The sequence below is a fragment of the Geospiza fortis genome, unplaced genomic scaffold (genome assembly GCF_000277835.1).
Source record: "Geospiza fortis unplaced genomic scaffold, GeoFor_1.0 scaffold150, whole genome shotgun sequence".
Taxonomy (NCBI): Eukaryota; Metazoa; Chordata; class Aves; order Passeriformes; family Thraupidae; genus Geospiza; species Geospiza fortis.
This window is the reverse complement of record NW_005054639.1, coordinates 87,223-97,450: the sequence shown is the minus strand read 5'-3', so window position 1 is coordinate 97,450 and position 10,228 is coordinate 87,223. Positions and strand designations below refer to the sequence as shown.

General features: G+C 54.6%; 1 protein-coding gene across 1 annotated transcript in view; it reads left to right on the top strand.

Annotated features, from left to right (window-relative positions):
• Nucleotides 1-10,228, top strand: part of ASXL2 (ASXL transcriptional regulator 2) — a 43,033-nt gene that overhangs the window by 20,876 nt on the left and 11,929 nt on the right. Inside the window, exons 5-6 of the mRNA XM_031064824.1 lie at nucleotides 155-271; nucleotides 8,968-9,108. Coding sequence (XP_030920684.1) covers nucleotides 155-271; nucleotides 8,968-9,108 — 258 coding nt within the window. The remainder of the gene's footprint in view (nucleotides 1-154; nucleotides 272-8,967; nucleotides 9,109-10,228) is intronic.

Here is a 10,228-nt window from a genome sequence, read left to right as displayed (position 1 = left end):
TTATAGTTATATTTATAGTTATAGTTATAGTTATAGGTATATTTATAGGTATATTTTATATAATTTATATTTATATTTATATATTTATAGGTATATTTCTATTTCTAAGTATTATTTCTATTTCTATTTCTGTTTCTATTTCCGTGTCCCGCAGTGCCGTCGCGCCTGCCCCCCGCGGGCTCCCCGCAGCCCGGCTGCCCCTCCCCGTCCATCCCGGCCAAGGGCCTCTCCTCCTCCCAGAAGCACAGCAAGAAGGCCCTCAAGCAGGTCAGTGCCTCAGTTTCCCTGCAGGGGTGGAGTCCCCCTGGGAATCCTGTGCTCTTCTGTTCCTTTTTCCCTAAAGTTACCATTTTTCCCCAAAAGAACACATTTAAATAATAATTTTGAAATTATAGTTGTAGAGAGAGGCTGTAAAATGTGATTTCTATTCCCCAATCCTGGGATGAGATCTCGTAGCTTCCTGGGAAGTGGGGTTGGTAAATTCAGCCCTTGGGGGGAAATGCAGTGAATTCATCCCCTGGAGAGCAAAAATTCCCTCCCAGGGAATTCCGTGGGGGCTGCACGTCCACATGGAGGGCAGGAGAAGGAAGGAGAGCAGGAATTCCATGGACAGGAGAAGGCAGGAGAGCAGGAATTCCATGGACAGGAGAAGGCAGGAGAGCAGGAATTCCATGGACAGGAGAAGGCAGGAGAGCAGGAATTCCATGGACAGGAGAAGGCAGGAGAGCAGGAATTCCATGGACAGGAGAAGGCAGGAGAGCAGGAATTCCATGGACAGGAGAAGGCAGGAGAGCAGGAATTCCATGGACAGGAGAAGGCAGGAGAGCAGGAATTCCATGGACAGGAGAAGGCAGGAGAGCAGGAATTCCATGGACAGGAGAAGGCAGGAGAGCAGGAATTCCATGGACAGGAGAAGGCAGGAGAGCAGGAATTCCATGGACAGGAGAAGGCAGGAGAGCAGGAATTCCATGGACAGGAGAAGGCAGGAGAGCAGGAATTCCATGGACAGGAGAAGGCAGGAGAGCAGGAATTCCATGGACAGGAGAAGGCAGGAGAGCAGGAATTCCATGGACAGGAGAAGGCAGGAGAGCAGGAATTCCATGGACAGGAGAAGGCAGGAGAGCAGGAATTCCATGGACAGGAGAAGGCAGGAGAGCAGGAATTCCATGGACAGGAGAAGGCAGGAGAGCAGGAATTCCATGGACAGGAGAAGGCAGGAGAGCAGGAATTCCATGGACAGGAGAAGGCAGGAGAGCAGGAATTCCATGGACAGGAGAAGGCAGGAGAGCAGGAATTCCATGGACAGGAGAAGGCAGGAGAGCAGGAATTCCATGGACAGGAGAAGGCAGGAGAGCAGGAATTCCATGGACAGGAGAAGGCAGGAGAGCAGGAATTCCATGGACAGGAGAAGGCAGGAGAGCAGGAATTCCATGGACAGGAGAAGGCAGGAGAGCAGGAATTCCATGGACAGGAGAAGGCAGGAGAGCAGGAATTCCATGGACAGGAGAAGGCAGGAGAGCAGGAATTCCATGGACAGGAGAAGGCAGGAGAGCAGGAATTCCATGGACAGGAGAAGGCAGGAGAGCAGGAATTCCATGGACAGGAGAAGGCAGGAGAGCAGGAATTCCATGGACAGGAGAAGGCAGGAGAGCAGGAATTCCATGGACAGGAGAAGGCAGGAGAGCAGGAATTCCATGGACAGGAGAAGGCAGGAGAGCAGGAATTCCATGGACAGGAGAAGGCAGGAGAGCAGGAATTCCATGGACAGGAGAAGGCAGGAGAGCAGGAATTCCATGGACAGGAGAAGGCAGGAGAGCAGGAATTCCATGGACAGGAGAAGGCAGGAGAGCAGGAATTCCATGGACAGGAGAAGGCAGGAGAGCAGGAATTCCATGGACAGGAGAAGGCAGGAGAGCAGGAATTCCATGGACAGGAGAAGGCAGGAGAGCAGGAATTCCATGGACAGGAGAAGGCAGGAGAGCAGGAATTCCATGGACAGGAGAAGGCAGGAGAGCAGGAATTCCATGGACAGGAGAAGGCAGGAGAGCAGGAATTCCATGGACAGGAGAAGGCAGGAGAGCAGGAATTCCATGGACAGGAGAAGGCAGGAGAGCAGGAATTCCATGGACAGGAGAAGGCAGGAGAGCAGGAATTCCATGGACAGGAGAAGGCAGGAGAGCAGGAATTCCATGGACAGGAGAAGGCAGGAGAGCAGGAATTCCATGGACAGGAGAAGGCAGGAGAGCAGGAATTCCATGGACAGGAGAAGGCAGGAGAGCAGGAATTCCATGGACAGGAGAAGGCAGGAGAGCAGGAATTCCATGGACAGGAGAAGGCAGGAGAGCAGGAATTCCATGGACAGGAGAAGGCAGGAGAGCAGGAATTCCATGGACAGGAGAAGGCAGGAGAGCAGGAATTCCATGGACAGGAGAAGGCAGGAGAGCAGGAATTCCATGGACAGGAGAAGGCAGGAGAGCAGGAATTCCATGGACAGGAGAAGGCAGGAGAGCAGGAATTCCATGGACAGGAGAAGGCAGGAGAGCAGGAATTCCATGGACAGGAGAAGGCAGGAGAGCAGGAATTCCATGGACAGGAGAAGGCAGGAGAGCAGGAATTCCATGGACAGGAGAAGGCAGGAGAGCAGGAATTCCATGGACAGGAGAAGGCAGGAGAGCAGGAATTCCATGGACAGGAGAAGGCAGGAGAGCAGGAATTCCATGGACAGGAGAAGGCAGGAGAGCAGGAATTCCATGGACAGGAGAAGGCAGGAGAGCAGGAATTCCATGGACAGGAGAAGGCAGGAGAGCAGGAATTCCATGGACAGGAGAAGGCAGGAGAGCAGGAATTCCATGGACAGGAGAAGGCAGGAGAGCAGGAATTCCATGGACAGGAGAAGGCAGGAGAGCAGGAATTCCATGGACAGGAGAAGGCAGGAGAGCAGGAATTCCATGGACAGGAGAAGGCAGGAGAGCAGGAATTCCATGGACAGGAGAAGGCAGGAGAGCAGGAATTCCATGGACAGGAGAAGGCAGGAGAGCAGGAATTCCATGGACAGGAGAAGGCAGGAGAGCAGGAATTCCATGGACTCTGGAGAAGGAAGGAAGAGGGGCAGGAATTGCACGATGGGGAATTCCAGCTGGATTATTCCCCCAGTGTGGGGTTCACAGGTGTTCCCCCAGCTGCACTGCTCGGCCCCCAGGATACTAAGGAATGAAACGCTTTATCTGGCATCTCAATGTCAAAATTGGGAAATCTCAAATCTCAAAAATCTAAAAATGTAAAAAAAATCTCAAAAATCTCAAGACTGCAAAAATTGTTCCCATGGCAGGGTGGGCAGGCCCTGTGCTCTGTACCCACTGCTGTGCCCCCAGGCTGTGGGGTGGCTGACCCCATGTCCTGATCCCTGTGGGGTGGCTGACCCCATGTCCTGATCCCTGTGGGGTGGCTGATCCCTGTGCCCTGATCCCTGTGGGGTGGTTGATCCCCGTGCCCTATGGGGTGGCTCATGTCTCTCTGTGCTCTGTGGGGTGGCTGATCCCTGTGCCCTGTGCGCTGTGGGGTGGCTGATGTTTCTCTGTGCCCTATAGGGTGGCTGATCCCTGATCCCCGTGCCCTGTGGGGTGGCTGATCCCTGTGCCCTGTGCCCTGTGTCCTGTGGGGTGGCTGATGTCTCTCTGTGCCCTGTGGGGTGGCTGATCACTGATCCCCGTGCCCTATGGGGTGGCTGATGTGTCTCTGTGCCCTGTGGGGTGGGTGATCCCTGTGCCCTGATCCCTGTGGGGTGGCTGGTGTCTCTCTGTGCCCTGTGGGGTGGCTGATCACTGATCCCCGTGCCCTATGGGGTGGCTGATGTGTCTCTGTGCCCTGTGGGGTGGGTGATCCCTGTGCCCTGATCCCTGTGGGGTGGCTGGTGTCTCTCTGTGCCCTGTGGGGTGGCTGATCACTGATCCCCGTGCCCTATGGGGTGGCTGATGTGTCTCTGTGCCCTGTGGGGTGGGTGATCCCTGTGCCCTGATCCCTGTTCAGCTCCTGCCTCAGGGCTTGGGGCACCTTCAGCTGCTGCCTCATGGATTGGGGAACCATCAGCTGCTGCCTCAGGGCTTGGGGAACCTTCAGCTGCTGCCTCAGGGCTTGGGGAACCTTCAGCTGCTGCCTCAGGGCTTGGGGCTTTTGGGGAGGCACTGGGTAGGGACAGACCTTGGAGAGACCTTGGAGAGACCTGGGGTGAATCTTGGATGGATCTTGGATGGATCTTGGATAGCTCTGGCTATAAGGACAGACCTTGGAGGGACCTGGGATGGATCTTGGAGGGACCTTGGATGATCTTGGATGGATCTTGAATAGATCTTGGATGATCTTGAATGGATTTTGGATGGATCTTGGATGCATCTTGGATGGATCTTGAATTGTCATCTTGGATGGATCTTGGATAGATCTTGGATAGATCTTGAATGGATTTTGGATGGATCTTGAATGGATTTTGGATGGATCTTGGATGATCTTGGATGGATCTTGGATCTTGACTGGATCTTGAATGGATCTTGGATGATCTTGGATGGATCTTGGCTAGATCTTGGATGATCTCGGATGATCATCTTGGATGGATCTTCAATAATCATCTTGGATGGATCTTGGATGATCTTGGATGATCATCTTGGATGGATCTTGGCTGAATTTGGGAAGGGTCTTGGATGGATCTTGGATAGCTGTGACTGTAAGGACAGACCTTGGATGGATCTTGGATGCTCTTGGATGGATCTTTGATAGATCTTGAATAGATCTTGGATGGATCTTGAAAGGATCTTGGATGATCTTGGATGAATCTTGGATAGCTGTGACTGTAAGGACAGACCTTGGAGGGATCTGGGATGGATTTTGGATGGATCTTGGATGGATCTTGGATGTCTCTGGGGTAGCTCTGGCTGTGCCTTTGGCTGGTTCCAAGCTGCTCCCAGTGCTCAGGGACTTTCCCAGTCACCTGTACCCCGTGCAGGGGCCTTCTGCTGGTGGCTCTGCTCTGGGATTTCTCCTGGTGGCTCTGCTCTGGGATTTCTCCTGGTGGTTCTGTTCTGGGATTTCTCCTGGTGGCTCTGCTCTGGGATTTCTCCTGGTGGTTCTGTTCTGGGATTTCTCCTGGTGGCTCTGTTCTGGGATTTCTCCTGGTGGTTCTGTTCTGGGATTTCTCCTGGCTATTTCTGTTTGGGAGTTTCTCCTGGTTATTTCTGTTTGGGTTTTTTTTTCTGGTGTTTATGTTTGGTGTTTTCTCCTGGTTATTTCTATTTGGGGTTCTCTCTATTTCTGTTTATGTTCTAGGATATCTCCCAGTGTTTCTGTTCTGGGCTTGGATGGATCTTGGATGTCTCTGGGGTAGCTCTGGCTGTGCCTTTGGCTGGTTCCAAGCTGCTCCCAGTGCTCAGGGACTTTCCCAGTCACCTGTACCCCGTGCAGGGGCCTTCTGCTGGTGGTTCTGCTCTGGGATTTCTCCTGGTGGCTCTGCTCTGGGATTTCTCCTGGTGGTTCTGCTCTGGGATTTCTCCTGGTGGTTCTGTTCTGGGATTTCTCCTGGCTATTTCTGTTTGGGAGTTTCTCCTGGTTATTTCTATTTGGGGTTCTCTCTATTTCTGTTTATGTTCTAGGATATCTCCCAGTGTTTCTGTTCTGGGATTTCTCCTGGTGTTTACATTTGGGAATTTCTCCTGATGTTTATATTTGGGCATTTCTCCTGGTGTTTACATTTGGGAATTTCTCCTGATGTTTATATTTGGGCATTTCTCCTGGTGTTTACATTTGGGAATTTCTCCTGGTATTTATATTTGGGGTTCTCCTGGTGTTTATGTTTGAGGATTTCTCCTGGTGTTTATGTTTGAGGATTTCTCCTGGTGTTTATGTTTGAGGATTTCTCCTGGTGTTTATGTTTGAGGATTTCTCCTGGTGTTTATGTTTGAGGATTTCTCCTGGTGTTTATGTTTGAGGATTTCTCCTGGTGTTTATATTCAGGAGTTTCTCCTGTTACTTATGTTTGGGAGTTTCTCCTGCTATTTATATTTGGGAGTTTCTCCCAGTGTTTATATTTGGGAGTTTCTCCTGGTATTGATGTTTTCCAAAGTGGCTCCTCATTTTCCAGGGTGGGTTCCTTGTCCTGTTCCCACCTGGAAGATCCCTGAGGGGTTTCCAGAATTTGTGGTGTCAGGGAGCAGTGAGGTCAGGAGCTCCCTGCCAGCACCAGGTTTTCCATGGTATCCCAAATTCTTGGTGCTTATTCCAGCCCGTTTTCCCTGATTTCTTTCCAGAGTAGCTGAATTCCCTGGCAGCTGCCAGATTCCCTGACACCTGCCCAATTCCCTGGTACCTCTGGAGTTCCCTGGTACCTGTGGAATTCCCTGGCACCTCTGGAATTCCCTGGCACTTGCCCAATTCCCTGGTACCTCTGGAGTTCCCTGGTACCTGTGGAATTCCCTGGCACCTCTGGAATTCCCTGGCACCTGCCCAATTCCCTGGCACCTCTGGAGTTCCCTGGCATCTCTGGAATTTCCTGATACCTGCCAAGTTCTCTGGCACCTCTGCAATTCCCTGGCTTGGGGCAGGCTCAGTGCCCCACACAGTCCCTGGCAGGGCTCAGCATTCCAGCCCCATTCCCTGCAGGCAGCTGGGCTGTGGGCACACATCCAGCTTGTGCCAGTCCCTCTCCAAGCCAGGGCAATCCCAGTGTCCCCATTCCAGTCCCAGTGTCCCCATTCCAGTCCCAGTGTCCCCGTTCCAGTTCCAGTGTCCCCATTGCAAGCCCGAGGCATTCCCAGTGTCCCCATTCCAGCTTGTGCCAGTCCCTCTCCAAGCCAGGGCAATCCCAGTGTCCCCATTCCAGTCCCAGTGTCCCCGTTCCAGTTCCAGTGTCCCCATTGCAAGCCAGAGGCATTCCCAGTGTCCCCATTCCAGCTTGTGCCAGTCCCTCTCCAAGCCAGGGCAATCCCAGTGTCCCCATTCCAGTCCCAGTGTCCCCATTCCAGTCCCAGTGTCCCCATCACAATCACCTGTGTTTGCATTTCCTGGCAGATCTTTGGGAATGCCCTGGGCAGGGCAGGGCAGGATTTTCCAGGGGTGCCCAGGAGCTGCCCTGAGCCTCAGCCTGGGCTCCTGGGGCAGGACCTGGGGCTCATCCTGGCCACAATCTCTGCTCCCTCTGCAGGGCTGCCAAGGCCTGGGGGTTTTGCCTTTCCTGCTGTGTAACTGCAGCCTTGGATGCTTTCCCCAGGCTCAGTCTGGATCTTTTCTTGTTTCCAGGCTTTTCCTGCTCCAGCCTTTTCCTGCTCCAGGCTTTTCCTTTTTCCAGGCTTTTCCTTTCTCCAGGCTTTTCCTGCTCCAGGCTTTTCCTACTCCAGGCTTTTCCTTTCTCCAGCCTTTTCCTACTCCCAGGCTTTTCCTGTTCCAGCCTTTTCCTGCTCCAGGCTTTTCCTGCTCCCAGGCTTTTCCTGCTCCCAGCCTTTTCCTGCTCCCAGACTTTTCCTGTAGCTCCTCCCCAGCTGCTTCCAGGTGGCACTGGTGTGTTCACGAGCCCCCTCAGGCTGTAAATCCCTCCCTGCCAAGGCCTGGAAGGTTCCTCTCGTGTGGTTTTCTCCATGAGGTTCCTTTTCCCCCAGCCCTGTGATGCTGCCCAGGGACAGCTCCCAGCAGGGACATGGGAGGTGTGGAGAGAGCTGGGAATCAAACTGATGGAGGGACAGAACAACTTGCACAATTTCAGGGGTTTATTGCACAATTTCAGGGATTTATTGCACAATTTCAGGGATTTATTGCACAATTTCAGGGGTTTATTCGGAGCTGGAAGAGCTTGTGTGAGGGAGGGAAGGGAGGGAGAGGAACCAGGATGGGAAACTGAGCCCTGGGAAGAGGAGGAGGAGGAGTTCCCCAGGGTGGGCAAGGACAAAAGCTGCAGGAGAGGGGTGAAGTTCAGCAAAGACAGGAGAGATTTGGAGAGATTTCCCTGCCAGGAGCTCTGTTAGCCCTGGAAGTGTGAATGGGACCATGCCTGAGTCAGATGAGATGGGAAACAAACTGGGATTAACTGGGAAATGGACTCAAAGCACGCGGGATGTGCCTGTCCGTGCCTTTGCTTTGGGATATCCTGGTGGCTCCAGGGGATCTCCTGCATTCAGCTGCTGGGCAGGAGCACTCCAGGAGCTCAGGGGTGTCTGTGCTGGCCCTGCTGGGGCTGCAGGGCTGGCTATGGGAGCTTCAGGAGCTCTATTCCCTGGGCAGGAGCTCAGGGGTGTCTGTGCTGGCACTGCTGGGGCTGCAGGAGCTCCATTCCCTGCAGGAGCTCAGGGGTGTCTGTGCTGGCACTGCTGGGGCTGCAGGAGCTCCATTCCCTCTGCAGGAGCTCAGGGGTGTCTGTGCTGGCACTGCTGGGGCTGCAGGAGCTCCATCCCCTGCAGGAGCTCAGGGGTGTCTGTGCTGGCACTGCTGGAGCTGCAGGAGCTCCATCCCCTGCAGGAGCTCAGGGGTGTCTGTGCTGGCACTGCTGGAGCTGCAGGAGCTCCATCCCCTGCAGGAGCTCAGGGGTGTCTGTGCTGGCACTGCTGGAGCTGCAGGAGCTCCATCCCCTGCAGGAGCTCAGGGGTGTCTGTGCTGGCACTGCTGGAGCTGCTGGAGCTCCATTCCCTGGGCAGGAGCTCAGGGGTGTCTGTGCTAGCACTGCTGGGGCTGCAGGGGCTCCATTCCCTGCAGGAGCTCAGGGGTGTCTGTGCTGGCACTGCTGGGGCTGCAGGGCTGGCTCTGGATGGTGCAGGAGCTCAGGGGTGTCTGTGCTGGCACTGCTGGAGCTGCAGGAGCTCCATTCCCTGCAGGAGCTCAGGGGTGTCTGCCCTGGCACTGCTGGGGTGGCTCTGGGAGCTCCATCCCCTGCAGGACGATGCTCCTGCAGGGTCCCCCTGTGCTGTGCATGCCCATGTTCCACGTGTCCCTCTCTGGCAGGTTGGGAAGGGAAGCAGGCAGATGGACATTCCAGCAGCCCCCCAAACTCCACCTCCAGCTCCTCGCCCTCGGTGAAGCTCGAGAACTCCCTGCCAGGGCTGCCCAAGAAGCCCTTCCCCAGATCTGACAGGCTCCATGCAAGTAAGAGATGGATTCCCTGCTTCTCCTGCTTTCCCAGGGCTTTGGCTGCTCCAGTGCCAGGGCAAACCCCAAACCAGCAGAACGGAGTGGAGTGTGCTGATGGCACTGCTGAGGGACCCTGGGAGGGGCTGCCAGGCTGCTGGGATTGGGATCAATAATTCACAATTCCATCCTCAGATCGGCCCTTCCCAGCTGGGCCTCTCCTGGGAATTGCCAGCTGTTGGCCCTGCATTATTTGTGGGGTTTTAGTGTTCTTACACACTCTAAGGACATGAAAGAGGGAAAAGAAATTCCTCCCTGGGTTTCCATCCCTCAGACCCTGCTGGGTTTGGCTCCCAGCCCTTTCCTGGAGCTTTCTCAGCCCTCCCAACCTTCCTGGTTCCTGTTACATTTTCCAAGGGTGGGACGGACCCTGGGGAGTTTGGGGATATTCTTACAAAGGGATGGAATGTCCTGAGGGGGAGAAACCCCAAGGATGATGGAGTGCAGCTCCTGGTGCTGCCCAGGTGATCCCAGCAATGCCACCCTGGCCATCCCGGGCTGTCCAGAGGCTCCTGGGGCTCTGGCAGGGCTGGGGATGTGCCCATTGCCAGGGTTGTGCCCATTGCCAGGGTTGTGCCCATTGTGCCCATTCCCAGGAATGTGCCCATTGCCAGGGTTGTGCCCATTCCCAGGACTGGGATGTGCTCATTGCCAGGGTTGGGGATGTGCCCATTGCCAGGGTTGGGATGTGCCCATTCCCAAGGTTGGGATGTGCCCATTCCCAGGAATGTGCCCATTGCCAGGGATGTGCCCATTCCCAGGGATGTGCCCATTGCCAGGGTTGTGAATGTGCCCATTGCCAGGGTTGGGGATGGGCCCGTTCCCAGGGTTGTGAATGTGCCCATTGCCAGGGCTGGGGATGTGCCCATTGCCAGGGTTGGGGATGTGCCCATTGCCAGGGTTGGGGATGTGCCCATTCCCAAGGTTGGGATGTGCCCATTGCCAGGGTTGGGATGTGCCCATTGCCAGGGTTGGGGATGTGCCCATTGCCAGGGATGTGCCCATTCCCAGGGATGTGCCCATTGCCAGGGTTGTGAATGTGCCCATTGCCAGGGTTGGGATGTGCCCATTCCCACGG